This window comes from Liolophura sinensis, chromosome 4, assembly GCF_032854445.1.
Source record: "Liolophura sinensis isolate JHLJ2023 chromosome 4, CUHK_Ljap_v2, whole genome shotgun sequence".
Taxonomy (NCBI): domain Eukaryota; kingdom Metazoa; phylum Mollusca; class Polyplacophora; order Chitonida; family Chitonidae; genus Liolophura; species Liolophura sinensis.
This window is the reverse complement of record NC_088298.1, coordinates 1059966-1078350: the sequence shown is the minus strand read 5'-3', so window position 1 is coordinate 1078350 and position 18385 is coordinate 1059966. Positions and strand designations below refer to the sequence as shown.

General features: G+C 43.7%; 1 protein-coding gene across 1 annotated transcript; it reads right to left on the bottom strand.

Moving 5' to 3' along the window:
- Positions 1 to 4104: 4104 nt before the first annotated feature.
- Positions 4105 to 5391, bottom strand: LOC135464847 (uncharacterized). The gene has a single exon (XM_064742414.1). It carries the CDS (start codon positions 5389 to 5391, stop codon positions 4105 to 4107), a length of 1287 nt encoding a protein of 428 aa, XP_064598484.1.
- Between the last annotated feature and the right edge of the window lie 12994 nt (positions 5392 to 18385).

Below are 18385 nucleotides of genomic sequence, written 5' to 3'. Positions count from 1 at the left end.
CTTGTGTGTTACCGGCTTTATTTCTTATTTGTATAATTTCTTACATACCTCTGTCTTCGGGAGTTAGTGTTAAACGTTGTTGTGGAAATGGATCTTGAGATTATCTACTTGGAACGCCCTTTACGGACTACGAATGGTACAGGAATGTCAGACTGGACGCATATACTGAAATATACCATATCTTAATTATTTTTATAGATTCTGCAACATTTTTTATGTGGTAAACTCCAGCAGCTTAAGAGGAAACCAAAATGACTAAGGGTTGGAAAAAGGAGCTGCTTTGCAGATAATTCTGATTATTCTGATAAAAACAGAAAAAGTGGCAGAAAATCCAAAGCTATATTAACTGCAAACTAGGATTTTCTAAGGAGGTTCCTACGTTTGCAGTTAATGGCAGTTTTACATTTGTGCCACTTGCACAAGCACGTTTTGTTTGATGGCACTCAGGCGTCGAGGGCTCAAAGCTGCCTTCCCTTGCTTTGAGCCATCAACAGCCCTACCAGACATCTCTTCGCTCCCCCCCCCCCCCCTCCCAAGTAGTGCCATGGTCAAGGTCGAGGCAAAAATCTGTGGATTCCCTGCCAATTCCGGGATGACGCACAAGTCATGCGTAAAATGGCACTCATCCTTGTGCGCACCAAGCCTTAGCAACACTCACCCCAACAGTAGATGGCATCTCTGGAGGGGTGGAAGGCAGTGCGGGGGGCAGCTGAGGAAGAGGCGGGTGGGGAGTCAAGGACTCTGCCTTCTGCCTGTCTCTCCAGCAACACTGGCAGTATTTCAGCCAGCTCTTGCTTCAGCATGCCCTCAAACCTCCGATGTATTTCTTTTGTGTAAGAAACCAGTTCCTACCAAACAATATCTAGAATCTGGTCCGGCAGCTGAGGGATCGCGCGGCACTGCTGACAGCAATCCCTCTGTTGAGGAGCAGATTCATGCCGAACAACGACCTGGCCAGTCTTGAACGCATCAACCTGTTAACAGAAAGAAAGAAATAAATTAAGCAAAAATGTGGACTCTTTGTGTGATAATCATGCAGTACCTCATATGTTGTGACTTTTAAAAAATAGAAGTAATGGTAATTAACTTCTTGTTTCAGTGCTATAGATATTAGATGAATTTTTTATCGTCAATTTATTTGTGTAAATATGTATAAAATTTAGCATGAAGTTTGGTTGTTTAAAAATGATTCTTGTTTTCAAAAAGTTCTACATGATAACTAGGCGCATGATAAACTATTTTTGTGACACAACCTCATTTCGGGGCATGGCAAATATATTCTAATCCAATATTGCCCTAATCATGAACAATAATGTTACATTAATATTTATGTAATTAAAATCCTGAATATACATACTCATTCCATTTCAGTTTATCACCTGGAAGCCTATTCTTAGTTCTATGTGAAATAGTCTGTGCGTTTTACAATCACAGAAGTACAGATTTATTTCCTAAAATCGTATAAATGTGCAAGATGTCTACAGCTCTTACCAGGTCGTTGTTCCATGTAATATCCGGAAAGTCTGGGACTCTGTGACCCTCGGCCCTGTTACTTCTCTCCGAATCCCCATCCCTCAATACAACCATCTGAAACAGAATAAAATATGACATGAATACTAAGACATAATTAGTTACATACTTCATGCAATTAGTAAAAATGGACTTGCATTTCACAACAGCATGCTTTGATATTCTTGATACAGGTGTTGACTATTTCTCTATACAACAGGACTGCTTTTACTGATATCATTAGTGTGAGATTACATTTACCACGACATGTTTCGATACACATTTACAGACAAGTTATATGGAAATAATACAAAGGCCATTTCCAGATAATATTAACACAGCCTTTTTGTTTACAAGGAACTAAAACTGAACCTTACCTTTGCTTTACTCCCGCTTTCTACCTCATGCGCAATCTTTCTTTTTCCTTTCCCTTTCCCCTTTCCCTTCCCCCGAACTACTACCTTCCCTGTTTTTCCCCACTACTGCCTACACTAGATTCCCCCGCTACACCTTCACTCCCCCTGTTGCCACATTCAGACCACCCCCCACCAATACTTGACTACTACCCACCTCTAGCACCCCCTCACCACCCCCAGCTACACTAACCCCTTCCAAAATGTCGTCACTAATCCCCTCACCACTATTCCCCTCTACTGATACATTTACGAAACCTAAATCCCCCAAATCCTCCAAATCCCCCACTCTTAAACCAAAGCAGAAAAATCAATTTCTACCATCAACTGCAAACAAAATAATAAAAGCAAATTATAACCAAATAAAGTTAAAGGTTACTACAAGTATTATTTGCATTGGATCGTAATAACATTTAACCATGTACAGAACACTTTTGAAATTTATAATCGTGTGTATTGAATAGCATTACCTTCATTTTACATAATCTGCATTGAACATTTAGTGAACGTTTGCAGTAGACAATATTTTAATCCGTGATATAAGAGTGGTAAGGCGAAACTTCGGTTCAGAACACACAAGTGAATACATGTAAATCAATCAACCTGAATAACTTTATTCAAAAACGTTCCAACCAAACATAAAGTAACCATCAACGCAGCAAAGGGTTTACTAACAGAAAAAAACAAGGATGTTTCTAAAGAACAACTTAAACAAATCTTGAACAGAGCTTTTGATACCTTGCTTTCAGGCCAAATGGAGATATATCCCCTTGAAGCCACATGTCGGGACTCCAGGGACTTTGTACTGGCCTGGCCCCAGTGGGTTTGGGGCTAGGCCTGATCTGTTATATCCAGTTCTTCTGGTGCTACACATTGAAAAGAAAAGATTTGGCCCAGGTTATTGTTTTTATAAAGTATGGAGAATGTTTATTGTAATAATCTGACATAAAGAGAATGACATTTTACTTATGTGTAAGAATGATATATTTACCTCCAATTGCCAGGATCTCCACCAGATACTTTTGCCCACCATGAAGCAGGTGGCAGACAGAGATTTTAATCTCCGAGGACAGCACAGAAAACTTTGGTTTTGACATTCTAGTTGTCTTGCCGTCCTCGTCGAATAGAATAAGGTATTCTGAAATAAAGAAAATAGATTTAGAAAAAAATATTAAGATGTATGGCAGTCTATTGAAAATTAATTTTAAAATGGCTGTAGAAATATTAAGACCATGAATAATGCAAATTATATCATAACATTATTGAGCATGGCAAAAAAAAAATACGGTTGAAACAAATGCTGAATGCTATTTTAGTAGGTCAATAATGAACATACCATTTTCCTTCTCTGCTGCCAGCTGCTTCAAAACTGGCGGGCGGTGCATGGTGCTACTGTGAAAAAAAAAATGAAAAAAATTTTTTTCTTTTATGATGATGATTTCCTGGTTGCATTTGGAATAATTTTGTGTTGTATACTCAGGGCCCGCGGAGCGATTTGAGAAGTGGGGGGGCTAACTGCAGGCCCGGGACGATTATCCCTGCCCTACAGGGGAGGGTCCAGGGGCCGCCTAGGCCCCGGGAGCTCTGAAACCCTAGATGGCCGGAGACGCGATTTCGGCGATTTACGGCGCTAAAAAGGGAAGGATGAATGAGCGAGAAAAGTGACTTAATTCCAATAACTTGAAACACCAATGGTGTTGTTGGATTTTGAAAACAATTAAGGAACTACAAAATTTCGGATCTTAATCTTTCATTAAGATTGTTTAAAACGACTATTACAAACATTAACGTTGGCAGTAACTTGAATATACCGTTGATACTATATCTCTGTGGTAACAACTCCTGTGGTGGTAACAACAAAGTGGCTAATGTCTCCCCGCCATCATATAGGACAGAAATAGATTGCTGAATACACGGAAACCCTAATTCGACCAAGCAACCATCACAACAAGGTTGTAATGACTAATCGGTATATACGGTAACTTTTTAAACGGCAGTTCTGTATATTCGCTAAATAGAGATTGAAGAATTTCAATGGTAAATATGCAAGTGCTGAGAACAACTTAAGTGACAAGCATGCTGATATTGTGAGTTTCCTCCAAAACAAGCACCATAACAGCCTAAAACTAGAATCACAATTCAAAGTCGCCATTCTCACCTGGGTTACGCAGCAGATCTAGGCCTAATGAGCTCTGTCAAAGTCTTCCTTTTTGAAGGTTCCAAAAGTGGCTACTCGATTCTCATTTAAGGAGCTGAACTGATTAGCTACGGATACTAAATCTATGGCATCAGTGCGCTCCTTGTGGACAGTCAGAATTGCCAAATTGTTCAATCGACACTGGTTCATTGACGATCTAAGCCAGCTCTTTAAGCGACGGGCTGTAGAAAAGGATCTTTCACCCACAGCATCGGTGGCTGGATTGACCAAAATGAGTCTCATCAAAACTTCAACTTCTGAAACCAAAAATTTTTTCCCCAGGCTGAGTTGAATATAAGCTGAGTAGATATCTCGAAAACAGGCGTAAGTCTCATTTGGCAACATTGCCTTGAACAGTGTCAGCTGGGACTCAAATTGGAAGAGGTCAATATGGCCACTATACTCTCTCTCAACGAAAGCCAACTCTGCCGCATAGTCCTCTCCGTTTAGGCAATTCATGAGCAGACTCTCCATCTCTGCATAGGCCTTGAACCCTGGCTGCTCAAAGCGGCTTTTGATAGCATTAACAGAGAGGTCAATCGCTTCAAAATATATCCTGCGGTATCGATCTTCGCATGTTCTGGGAAACGTTGCTTCGCCTTCACCAACTTCAAATCTACGTGGGGCCGACCGGTTTCTTGGTAGCGATGGTTTAGCTATTTCGTGCTCAGTAGCTTTGCTGTTGACAGCAGCGTAGAATGCGCTGAAATTGTCATCAGTTCTCATATTCTGTAGAACACTAGCGACAAGCTCTGCGTTACGCTGACCATCTACTGCCGAGAGTTTGCCCTGCTGCAACGTTTTGGACAAATTGTCAGTATGACTGTATATCCTCTGTCCCAAGTTCAATGCAAAAAAATAATCAAAACTCTCCATTTGAGCCTTCACGCCTATTATTCTGGCTCGCATTTCAGAATCTAGTTTGCCCTCCAAACATTCATCCCATTCTAACTGAAGCGCATCATAGTTTTCTAGGATGCGTTTGTAACTTTCAGCTCGGATTGTCCATCTAGTTGGACACAAAACTTTGAGCCCAGGTGTGTCCAGTTGCATCTCGGCCTTGAGTTGTTCCAGTTTTTCCTGGCGTTTAGGAGAAAGCTTTATTAGTTTACAGATTTCTCTGGTTGTGTCCATGGCATCGCGTAGCAGCTTGTAGCCACTAGTTGTATCCTTTACGGCCAAACTAAGTGCGTGCCCATGACAGTGAGTGAAATGTGCATTCACTGATTGAGCCTTGATTTGAGCAGCCACACCATTTTTCCACCCGGCCATAGGCAGACTTTATCGATGTTGCAATATCTTTCACTATGATGTTGGCCATGATTTTGAGTAACTCATTTTGGATATCATGGGAGGTATATTTGCCAGTTTTTTTTTTTCTAACCATTTCAAAATAGATGGGTCATCGATTGCCCTGAGTTTCAAAATCTGTATAAAATTGGAGTCTTCGTCTGTGCTGCCTTGCAGTGAAAGCCCCTGTCTCCCCATCAGCCTAAGGTTCTCTAAAATCTTCACTAAAATGGAGCGGTTCCACTTTTTTTCAGCTGCTAGTGCAGTATCCAACCGCTCTCCGATATCTCCACATTGTTGTGGTAACTCAACGCTCTGAACAGCTAGTTTGTGGCACTGTGATTTCTGATGATCACGGAATTTTTCAAGGGCTTTTTTCCAGTTGGAAAATCCATTTATGAGAAATGCCTTCTCGGCATTTTTGGCGTTACCAAGTTTGCGCTGCTCGTCAGCAGTGACACAAGTGTGACATAATACAGTGTCATTATATTCCAGATAATGCAGCCAAGAAAAGGCTTTGAACCACTGAGGTTGAAAAGATCGCTGCTGTTTCCCGAACATCCTGTTTGGGAAATTAAAATTTGACGGCTGGTTAGGCGAAGTAGAGACTGGCTCACGCATAGCCATACCATCCAACGAATGGGGACTATCGGCATTAGGACCAGATTTTTGGGTGGCAGGTGTTGTTTCTGAAAGCTCACCGGCCGTAGTGGACTCGGTCTTCTCCGCAGTTTGCCCGTGTGAGGTACATGGCTGGCTCTCATCATCAGCGAGTGTCGGAATTTCGTCAACACGCTGTGATTTTGAGGCGAAAAAAAGAAGCTATATCAGGCTGTAAGCTTCGCTTTTTTTTTTGCTCCTGCGTTTTGTGACATATTTAAATGTTGGTGCGTTTTTGAAAGCGACACTGAGACACTCAGTCTGTCTATAGACTTGACATAGACTGCGTCAAAGCTGCATGTATGGGTAATACAACCATATAGTTGCCGGAACGCCTCTAAAGTTCACCTTGGCTCAGAACACTTCACTAGGTATTTTTGGGGTTTGACCTGCAGCGCCATCTATACATCCGGTAAAATGCTTATTTGCACAAAAACAGTTCAAACTAGATAAATGGCAACATCAGTGTTACGCTGTCTGTTAAAAGAGCGAGGCCTGCATGTTATGATGCCAACTTTATAGTTTACTTCCGTGAAAACTAAAGCTCAAAAGAGAGATAAAGAGTGATTGGTGTTGTTGTCTTAACGTACCGGTATCGAAATCCGGTACCTCTGCAATCCCACTGTTTATCAGATCGCGACGCAAAGCCTCCATGGAAAATGGAGTCATGTTAAACGTTACGGTACAGTACTGACTATGTGGCCCTGGCCCCGTAAAATATCAGATCAATAATAATGCCGCAACTAAATTTTAATTTCATTGAACTTGGAATGTTTGTGGACATTTTTAAAAAACATTTGGTTAGGAAAAAGTGGGGGGGCTTCAGCCCCCCCCCCCCCCCTGTTCCGCGGCGTATGATACTGCCAATTCAGAACATTTTACTTTACTTTTATATAGCCTGTGATGTGACAGCAGTGAGAAAGTGGTTTTATAGTACATATACATGTATCAATAATCAATAAATAGGCAACTGAAATCGTAATATAATGCAAAGTTTTTATGAATATATAGAAAATAATGTACTGGCAGTTTTATTCCTAAAGCAACGCTTATAGAAACTTGTCTCAATAGGCAAACTTGCATTTATGTATACAATATTCTTGGGTATGGGGTAAAACACCAGTCATATAAATAAATCAGGTTATTGCAACCAGCTTGCTTCAGCAGGTTATTTTGAAAGAATAGACAAAATTGTCTCCCTTTTTATCCTACATTCGATCGTGAACAACTAAAAAAATGTACTTGAAGACCAGCGCTGCGATATTTATTTATAGCATTTTACTTTAAAGTTTAGGTTATTTTGTACATGTTGGATGTCAACATAAGGTTATGTGAGATTGCCCACCCTGCTGTATTCGTAATTTAAGATCATGTGAACAGAAGACGGGGCCTAAATGTGCTTGTGAGGAAAACCCATAAGTTGTTTTCAATTACTCGAAGGAAGGGGGAGTTAACGAGTCCAGAATTATACATGCAGTTGTTACCATAGTGAGTAATTTGTGTTTGTATCTGAACGGCTTTGAAACAAGAGAACCGAGTCGGATGAAGTTCATTTTGAACGTAAATGGCGGCGAGAAGCTGCGGTGCCCGTAAAGGTTTATTTCCAGTATTTTTTTTAGGATTAAATGTACCATATACGGCACAACGTAAATACACACGCTCGTAGGCAATTGCTGGATCGTATTCAAACCATTAGTTTGATTTTAAATATATCTGTGTCACTAAATTAATTGAATACTGATTGAAGGCATTACGCTGTGCAAGCCTCTGGGCGTACGAGGGCCGGGAGTGAGAGTGACGTCACAATGGGCCGGGAGTGAGAGTGACGTCACACCTGTGACGTGTCAGGTGTGTGATGGTGGTTTTTTTTCCATGACGGGGTGTGTATACTAGAGTAGAGTATAGTATAATATAGCACAGTATAGGATAAGTACTAGGGGCAGTGGTGGTAGTGGGAGTGAAAAAAAGAGGCAAAACGTCGGCTTGTAAAATTGAGTGCGACAGCTCTTTGTCGCCAAAAACGGACCAATGGATGAGCGGGATTTGCCCCAAAACGGACCAATGGATCGCCCCCAAAACGAACCAATCCGCGCTCGAGAAGGGGTTATGTAAGAAAAAATGAACCAATCAGAGTGTGGTTGAGTTCCGCGTGGATAGGATAAAAGCCCGTGAAGACGACGACCAGCATCCTCAGATTTACCTGACGCCCTACCTACCTGCCAGCCTGCTGACGACCCGCGAGAGAGAGAGAGAGACTGCTACACTGCCTACCTACCTGCCGAGATGAAACGCTCTACGACTATGAACCCCCTGCATGCTGCCGTCAGGATGAAACGCTCAGCTTCTGTACCTGCCCAGCTATCCACCATGGCCGAGCAGCAACAACCTCCCGAGAAGAAGAAGGTGTGCTTGGCATTACCCAGCGAGGTTCTTGCCAAATTACAGCTCGCCTCCTGGCTGTGGGTGGGGGTGTGTAGAGACGAGACGATTGAGATTTGCCAATCACCTACAGACCCGAACGCTCCACCCAAACGCGTCAGGTTTGACGGGGAGGGGTGGACTCGGCTTAAGACCCTGGCTGTTTATCTACCTGAGGCGGGTTTACCAGTGCGGGAGCCGTTATCCAACGGGTACTTTCTGTCCACGCTGACGACCTCGGAGGGTGTCCTGTATGTTCATGTGAAGAAATGGAGAGCCTACCGTCCGAACGGTCGACTCTACCCGACGAGTGAGGGTATCACGCTCAAGTACCGGACTTACTGGCAAAAACTGGTCCAGGCCATCCCCGACATCGACGCCTTGTTGCCGGTGGTGGTAGAGGCTGCAGATAACGACGATATCCAAGAGCACCAAGAGCCGGGGATGGAGATGATGGGGATGGAGACGGAGGAGGAGGGGAAGAATGGAGAGGTGAGTGCTGCTTTGACTGCTGCTGTGACTGCTGATGATGAGACTGCTGCTGGTGCTACTACTGCCCCCCATCATCCCCGACGTCCCAGTGGAAAAAGTGGAAAAGGCGGAGCCGTTAAAGCCAGACCTTTAGACGGCGCTAACAGACTTGCTGTGGCAAGCTTACGATGTAGCTCTCCAACCCCACCTCCTCAAGTTACAGCGCGATGTGCACGGTCAACAACCCACCACCACCACGAGTGATCCATCTCCTCCCCGACCTCCCTTGCTGGAAACCGAGAGCTGCCGCTGAGTATCGTGGACGAGGCTCGTATGCGTCACCTGAAAGAGGGAGCTGTGTTGGTCAAGTTCATGCGCCAGGCCCGTAAGGCAGCCTCCTTCCCGTGAGCTGTGGAGAAGAGTGTGAAAGACCAACTGCGGCAGTTTTTAAATGAGACGCCGATCAACAAATCGAACCCAGCATTTGCCCAGATGTACGTGGAGTATTTGATGACAGCTAACAACCTACCTGTACCTGACGATCAGCCTACAATCCTACCTAACAACCAAACCGCCCAGGCCACCCACACGATGACCGAGTGAGTGTTTTTTTTAACCGCACCACCCTTACCCACTTTTGTTTTGTTTCTTTTTTCCCCTCTCCCTTCATTCATTCTCGCTTTTTTACGTATGTGTTTTCACAGGAAGGTGACTAGGGTGGTGCGCGTCATAAACATTAACCAGCGTCGGGACTTTCATATTGGCGATACAATCGTCACGACGAGACATATCTCACCGTGAAAAAAATAATGGACACATACAGCATGCATTTATTCATTCATTCGTTGATTCGTTCACTGCTCGAGTTCGAAAAAATAAAAAGTTTTTAGGTTGAAATTTCACTCTGGTCTTTTGTGTTGGTTATGTCTTACCTGTTGTTAAGTGATATCTATCTATCTATCTTTTTTTTTTTTTTTTTTTTTTTTTTTTTTGTACGCCACAGCAATCTAGGCTGTGGGAAAACAGAACCAAATCTGTCCGCAGTATGTCTATCTATCTATCTGTCTATAGTTTGATTGATGTGGATAGGGTTCAGTCGGTGACGGCTTTAGAATGACGACGGTGTCTTCTTTATGTCTTTTCTAGCCTGGCGAAGCTCCGTACAACGCCTCAATGGAAAGACAGCTGTAGCTGTCGTCACCGACCTACAAAGCTACATGGGTGTACTTCGTGGTATGTTTGCGGATGGTAGAGTTAATGAGGGACGATTGCAGGTGCAGCGAGGGTACACTGAAGACGTCTGCCAGCATGTCAAGGATTCCCGACCCATTCGAGCGTATTATGTAGAGATTATTCGTCCCACGGTAATGTACGAAGTACGACTCCCTCCCAACCACACAGAGGTATATCAACGCTCCGTGTTACATACCTGTACATTGCTGTAAATAATAATACTGTTTTTTTTTCACTATGGAATCAACCCCGGTTTTTGTGTTTCTTTTTTTTTTGGACTGGGTCAGTGTGTCAGTGTGTCATGCTAGGCCTGATATCTATCCAGATAGCTCCTATGTATTATGTATTAAAAAAAAATTTAGGTTCGCCCATAGGGTCCTCATTGAGGTGATAGGGTCTACTCCATGTAGGTGGTATGTACACTGTTGACCATAAAGTTGGAATAAAATATTTTAGCCACAATCCCAGAAGTTTAATATTATTTTTCGACTCAAAAATAAGCCGACACGAATTGATGCATAATTTCTCTCTACTACGTGTACAAAAATGTTTTATTCTATGCTAATATGAGAATTACATAAGAAGCTCTGATGGTAGTGATAAAAAGCCCTGTGCCTGGTGCTTCTCCAGTGATCTTCATTCAGAGAGAGGTCAAATGACCTCGCGCATAACGGAGTTCTCGGTTTCGCATGGAACAAAAAGTAGTGTAGCGGGGATTCCGGCTATGCCTCGTGCTACTCCAATGCCAATACGCCGGAGAGTGATTGCCCTCCATCAAGAAGGCTACAAACAGTCCGATGTTGCCGATTTTGTAGGCATATCGCAAAGTACAGTCAGCAAAATCATCAGACGTCATCGAGAAGTGGGTCATTTGCGGCCACGTCAAACTCCAGGACGACCACGACTGACTACGAGACGGGATGACCGCCGACTGCTCAATCTCTCTCGCACAAACCGGAAAATGTCTGCGAACCATCTTCGCCGTTTGTGGCGGAGGCATTACGGAATCAATGTTTCCCGAACAAAGGTGAATCGCAGATTACTTCAGCATGGTTATCGAGCAAGACGTATGACCAAATGTCCCCGCCTAACCGCCCAACATACAGTCCAAAGGCTTCGCTGGGCTAGGGAGCACAGACAATTGCAGTTAGGGCATTGGCGACATGTGCTCTTCACGGATGAAAGTCGCTTCTTCCTGAAACCTGTGGACGGAAGGCAAAGGGTTCGTCGTTTGCGAGGAGAAAGCCTTCGAGATAACTGTGCAGGAAAACAATCAATGGGGTGGCGGTTCAGTAATGGTTTGGGCCGGTATTCACTGTGGTGGAAAAACGCCGTTGTTGGTGCCTGACGAAAACGTCAACGCCGTCGTGTACATTGATATCCTTGAAAACCATTGCCTTCCACACGCACAAAGGGTTTATGGAGTCAATTTTCGTTTGACGACAACGCTACACCAAACCGGGCCGCTGCAATACGAGAATTTCTTCGGGCACACGGGGTGGAGCAGTTACCTTGGCCATCGTGTTCCCCTGATATGAACCCAATAGAACATGCCTGGGACAAGTTAGGGCGAGCCATCAACGCACGTGACAATATTGCTGAAAATCTGCAAGAACTGGCACAGGCTCTGATCAATGAGTGGAACATTCTGCCCATTGAATTCATTAACAATCTGGTCGACAGCATGCAACGACGTCTTGACGCATTGATTCGTGTCAGGGGTGGTCATACGAGATATTGATGACTGTTTCTCTTACAAACTGTATTGTCTGTAACTTATAATACGAAGGGAACAAATACGTTTATGTTTGTGATATGGAGACATTGCAGTAAAGCCTTCAATCCTTTCGTCTTGAAATGCCAGTTTTTGTTTTTACGCCGTTCTACAGCCTATAATCGATCCATTAAAGATTACAACAGGCTGATATGTGTAGAAAAGACCAACATTTGCTGTTATGTTGATATCTACGCCATAATCAAGCATTCAATACCGCGTACAATTAGAATAACTCCGAATTCAGTCGTCGAATTAATTTATTCCAACTTTATGGTCAACAGTGTAGATGTGTTTTCTATCACATGTAGATGGTGTATAGATATGGTTTCTACTCCATGTAGGTTACATGTATAAGGGTCTACTTCCCGGCTGGCTGGCTGGCAACAATGTATACAAGGCGCAGGCACAGCCGATCAAAACAAAAACCACGTGTCAAAACAAACCACAGCTGACAACATTGTTTGCCTGACTGCGGGCTGGCTGGCGGGTAGGATCGCTCAGCGTGTCTTTGCAACAATGTTCGCCCAGGAAGGCTCACTGCTGCAGGCAGAGGGTCGGTGTTATGAACCGTAGAGCGTGTCGGTGGGATTTTTTGGGTGACCTGCCTGATTGTCTACTTGCTGGTTGTGGTATGGATGGATTGATCGACTAAGTTGTACACCACACCCAAACATGCATACTATACTCTACTATACTATACTATATGTAGACGGTCTGGGGAAGGTTCACTCATTACTCACAGACACCAAGCAGCAAGGACGTGTCGGACTATGCCTCGCCTCGCTCGCATCACTCGCACCAACCGACGGCGAAAAAAAAAATCAGTCACGCCGGGCAGTGGTTCATAGCCGATCGATCGCGCTCAATGCTTTGTATTATAACCCAGACAGTCCAGCAAGTAGTATAGGGAAGGAGGGTTCTGGCACACCCTCCCCCGGGGCCCTCCCCAGAACAAAATGGAGGCCCCCAGCCCCTTCTCGTGTTCTATTAGACATACCAATTGCACCAGGTATACTCCGATAAATACAACAACATGCCAAAGGTTAGCAATAATTGCCAGTGGCTTCTCATCGGTTCCACGGAGCTCTGTGGTAAGAGTTGTCTGTGGGAGTACTGTGGGGTTCACCTAGCCCGTCTGCGGAAGAGTCCTGGCACCCAGCCATGTATCAGCTGTAGCCGGGGTGTTAAAAACCGATTTCGGCTTTGCGGGGCGTGCGGATATAATAATGTCCAGACGTGTGAAAGGCAGCGGAGGCGCAAGACTTTCTTGGACGAATTCAAACGGCTGGCGGCTATCGAAATTCCCTATTAGAGAATCACTGTCAATAGGTATAATGATGATGTTGGTATAACAGCGAGTACAATGAAACATCATCAAAGAGCCCGAGCACTACGGGAGGAGTTTGAGACGCTCATAGGTGTGCGGCCCAAGTACCAACGGTCCCGCATTGCCTTGGAAGAACTGCAGGGGATCCTCAACAGGTATAAAACGGCTGTGGTTGAGTTGAAGCGGCTGCAAGACAGCAAAAACTCCCGAAGTCACGAGGAGTTGAAGCAAGACGTCAGTAACGAGGAGTTGAAGCAAGACAACAAGAACTTCCTCAGTAACGAGGAGTTGGATGAATTGCTAGGTGAAAAGAAACTAGAATTCGTTAACACCGGCAGGGTTATAAGGAATCTCCTCCGGGTCTGGCAGATGAACGTACCCGAAGGCGTTTGGACGGACTCGGTAGCCTTCTTAGAAGAAATTCGAGCTATTATTCGCCAGAAGCTAGAAGAAGAGATCCTGGCACTCAACGGGGTTAAGTTCCAACAAGGCCTCAGGGTTCAGTTGCGAAAGGGCAACGCCGATGGCAGTGAAGAGTATACCAGCGCAGTACTCCACAGCAAACAGGAGGCCATCTTAGAGGCTGGTGACATTGATGGGGCTCTAGATAAGGCCTTCCCCACCATCCAGGAGGTGCTAGAAAAATGGACACAGCGAGGATCAGGGTGGGTTGTCAATAGCGTGCAAACACTCTGGCTTGACATTGCAAGGTATCAGCCACTGAGAAGTGGGTCCTATATCCACCTACCCGCAGCTGTGAGTGATATGAAAGCAGTCATCAATGTGAAGAACAAAGACGACGACTGCCTCCGATGGGCACTCTGGTCTGCCTTATTTCCAGCCGCTAGAAACCCTCAGAGACCAACAAAGTATCCCACGAATGATGGCCTTGACTTTCGTGGGATCGACACCCCGACGCCCATCTCTCAGATCCCTAAAGTGGAGGAAAAGAAAGACCTCGCCATCAACGTGTTCGGGTGGGACAAGGGCGTGATCGTGCACCGCCTCAGCAAGAAGCCCGGCGACACGCCCCGAATCAATCTGCTGCTGATTGAGAAGGCAGGCAAATTCCATTATACGTGGATAAAAGATCTCGATCGTCTTCTGTTCCAAGAAAGTAAGAAACGAAATTGCAAACACTTCTGCGAGCGCTGCCTAAACGGCTACACAAGGGAGGACCTGCTCGAGGCGCATAAGCCGGAATGCCGAGGGATTGACCAGACGCCGGTGAGGGTGGAAATGCCCCAGGAGGGGGAAAATAAGTTCACCTTTCAGAACCACCACAAACAGCTACCGCCTCCGTTCATCATATATGCCGACTTCGAGGCTCTGACCAGAAAGGTTGAAGGCCCGCCGCCGCCTCCTCCAGAGAGCAGCACTCAAAAGACTCAGCACCACGAGCCCTGCAGTTACTGCTATGTTGTGGTGCGTTGCGACGGCCGCACAAAACGCCCCGTGGAATACAGAGGCCCTAACGCGGCGAAACACTTCCTCAGAGATCTCCAACAGGAGGAGCGGGAAATCAAAAATGTTCTAGCCAACCCTATAGCCATGAATATGACCCCCCAGGACTGGCAGGCCTACAACAACGCCGCAACCTGCCACGTGTGTGAGAAGCCTGCAAAACGCATGCAACCTAAAGTTGCGGCTGGGTCCCAAGACAGCCATACCAGTAGTCCTCCACAACCTACGGGGCTACGACGGGCACCTCCTGATGCAAGCCATTAAGTAAGGCGGAGGGCCGCATCTCCTGCATCCCCAACAACACGAAAAAGTACATCTCCTTCTCGCTGGGGCAGCTCCGCTTCATCGACAGCGTTCAATTCCTTCCGACTTTCCTTGACAATCTGGTAGAGGCCAACAAACCTGAGGCTTTCCACATCACAGCCCGGTATGAGCCCGCCGAAGAAAAACGAAAGCTACTCATGCACAAGCGTGTCTACCCCTATGAGTATACGGACTCCTGGGAGCGCTTCGACGAGTCCAGCCTCCCACCCAAAGAGGCTTTCTACAGTAAGCTCAAAGTCGGAGGCATTAGCGATGAGGACTACATCCACGCTCAACAGGTATGGAAGATATTTAACTGCACCAATCTGGGAGACTACACAGACCTTTACTACCGCACAGACGTGCTCCTGTTGGCCGATGTGTTTGAGGCCTTCCGGAAGACTTGTTTACGGCAGTATGGATTGGACCCTGCTCACTACTTTACGAGCCCAGGGCCCGTATTCATAAAGATTCTTAAGATTTAGCTAAGAATTTATACTTAAGTATAGAAGTTACTCTTAGCTAAGAAAATATTTAAGAATGCATTCATAAAATTTCTTAACACGATTCTTAGAGAAGAAAATACTTAAAAGATAAGTTTTTCTCAAGCGCGTGTCCCGTAGCAACGAGAGAGGTCTCTAATAATAAAGGTAATTTTGGTACATCATAATGTCACGTGAGCAGCAGACGACATTTCGATGTAAGCACAATCTGACATGGAGAAAAAAGGGAAAAGAAAGCCGAACTGGTCAAACGACGAGTGTTTGAGCCTCGCCAAATACATGGCACAATACAAGGACATACTGAGGGGCAAGCTGGGTCCAGGATTGATCTCAGAAAAGAAAAAAAACTACATGGAAGTTGGTGACGGACAGGTTGAATTCCTCGTTCACAGACGTCAAGCGGTCACAAGAAGAAGTGGGGAAAAAGTGGCACAATATTTTCTCCCAAACCAAATCGGAAATCTCGGCCTACAAGAAAGCGCAGTGTGCGACGGGTATGTAAACTTAAATTATTTTATGTAAAATATTTAATTGGAATAGTGTAACGGTATTCTATAATTATAAGATTAGACCAAGTCTCGCTAAACTTTAGTTTCGGGAGTTATTTTCTGAATAATCAACCGTCGAGACTGCCTTTGAAAACTAATCCAATTCAACCGTTTGTACCCGGAATTCGAGAGCTGTCGGCTCGATTATCTCTCATAAATGCAGCTAAACATTGACTAGGATTTAAACATTGTACTAAAACAAAAATGGCACAGAGTATAATTAAAACCATAGTTCTTACTTGAAGTTGAGGGGGTGTATGGAGTGTAGTGCACTGGAAAAAATAATATTGCAAATGATCAAAGTGAAAGACACATTAAATTAGGATGATAAACTTGGCCTTTATTGACTAGATTTTTGTAAAGTGAGTGAAAACAGTTCATTTATTAAGCTTAAGAATATTTATGTACGAGGGAAACTGATTTATTTAAATTAAAATGCAAATGTAGGTACTACTCCAAACTGTGGAGACTAGATGTAAAATTATCAATGAGCCAGATATCATTTTTATACCAAGCACTACCACAGACAAAGACTCATTCAAATAGACCTATATTTCGATTTGTGTCATAAATGAAATTTTAGAATAGGTGAGGATTAATCTAATAACCAAGACGTTGTTAAGTATGACATAAAACAAATCATGGGGCTGCCGTGGCTCAGTTGATTAGTGCGCTATGACCTGGGAGCCTCTCACCAATGCAGTCGCTGTGAGTTCAAGTCCAGCTCATGCTGGCTTCCTCTCCGGCCATACGTGGGAAGGTCGGCGGAAACCTGTGGATGGTCTTGGGTTTCTCCCCGGGCTCTGCCTGGTTTCCTCCCACCATAATGCTGGTCACCGTCGTATAAGCGAAATATTCTTGAGTGAGCGTAAAACACCAATCAAATAAATAAAATAAATCAAAACAAATCACTTTCTGTTTGTTACATAATCAGTGATTTATGCATTATATTCACCTAGCAAACAGACCATTTAACCTGCCCCAACACTTGCACACTTTGTATGTTCTCATGTGTTGAGGTTTCAAACTTTGACCCAGAGACCATCTGTGCCCCATTGGCCTATTTGTATTATTTTTTTTATTTCTAAACAACTCAATGTCAACTTTCACTGAATTGAAAGTTCAAAAGATTTTTCATATTAATTTTTTTTTGCAAGTTGACTGGTAGTACATAATTGTTACTTTGAAACATAATCTTTATTTATAACAAAACCTATTGTCAAAATCATTGATTGCATCATCAACAGTAAGTCTAAAATGATTTGAGATCAAATACAAAGAAAGATCTTATTATTTGGGCATATACTATTTTATTTTACAGCTGGAGGACCATCACTAAAGCCATTAAGTGCTATAGCTGAGGTGGTAATGTCCATTCTAGGGGAGAACAATGTTTGTCTTGGGGGAGTTGGTGATGGCATACATTCCACCTTAATTCAACTTAATGAATCTCAGTAAGTAATTTTTCTCAAAATGCAATGTACAATGATATCTTAAAATGAATGAGTAAATTTGGTATTTATCACAGTGCTTCAGATATATGTTGTGTTAAGCAAGTTTAAAAAGTTTCTAAATCCAATTTTGGTTTTCTCAAAATAATTACTATGTTTTATTCAACTTGAGTTGTATCTGTTGTTTAAAAGTCCCACCAACTTAAGTTTCTTTAAAGGGTCAGTTATAGTTGTATAACTGTATTATTGATATAGTATGTATGTTTTGTATAGAAAAATGTATATGTCTACATTTCAGCACAACTGACATGCCATACTTTCCACCAGCACCTTTGCCCATCACATATTTGGATGCTCGCCCTAGTGCCAGTCAGGCAGTGGACATCACCCACCTACAGGCTCTAGTGGAGGTACCTTCACCTGGCGCACCAGTGGTTCAGCATGAAGCACTTCCAAACCCAAGCAAGGCCGAGATTATTCAGAACCTTAAGATCAAAAAACTCAAACTTCAAATTCAGTATTATGAAATGAAATTGCAAGAAAGAAACCAAGAAGAATAAATTAAATGAAAATATTGTGTCACTTTTACTGCATTTCTCCCTGAGATCCTTGATGTTTGTGATAAAGGTATTTAGCATGTCTGTCACTACTTCCATGTAATATTTTTCTTTTCCAACTTGCCCATCAAAATGTACTTGTATTCAGCCATGTATGTCTGGTGAGTCTCTTTCACTTCAGGTTTGTTCAGTTTGGCTTTCTCTTCTGTATTATATTAGTTTAACTTGCAATAAAGGGTGTATTAATTTACCATGGGCTTATGG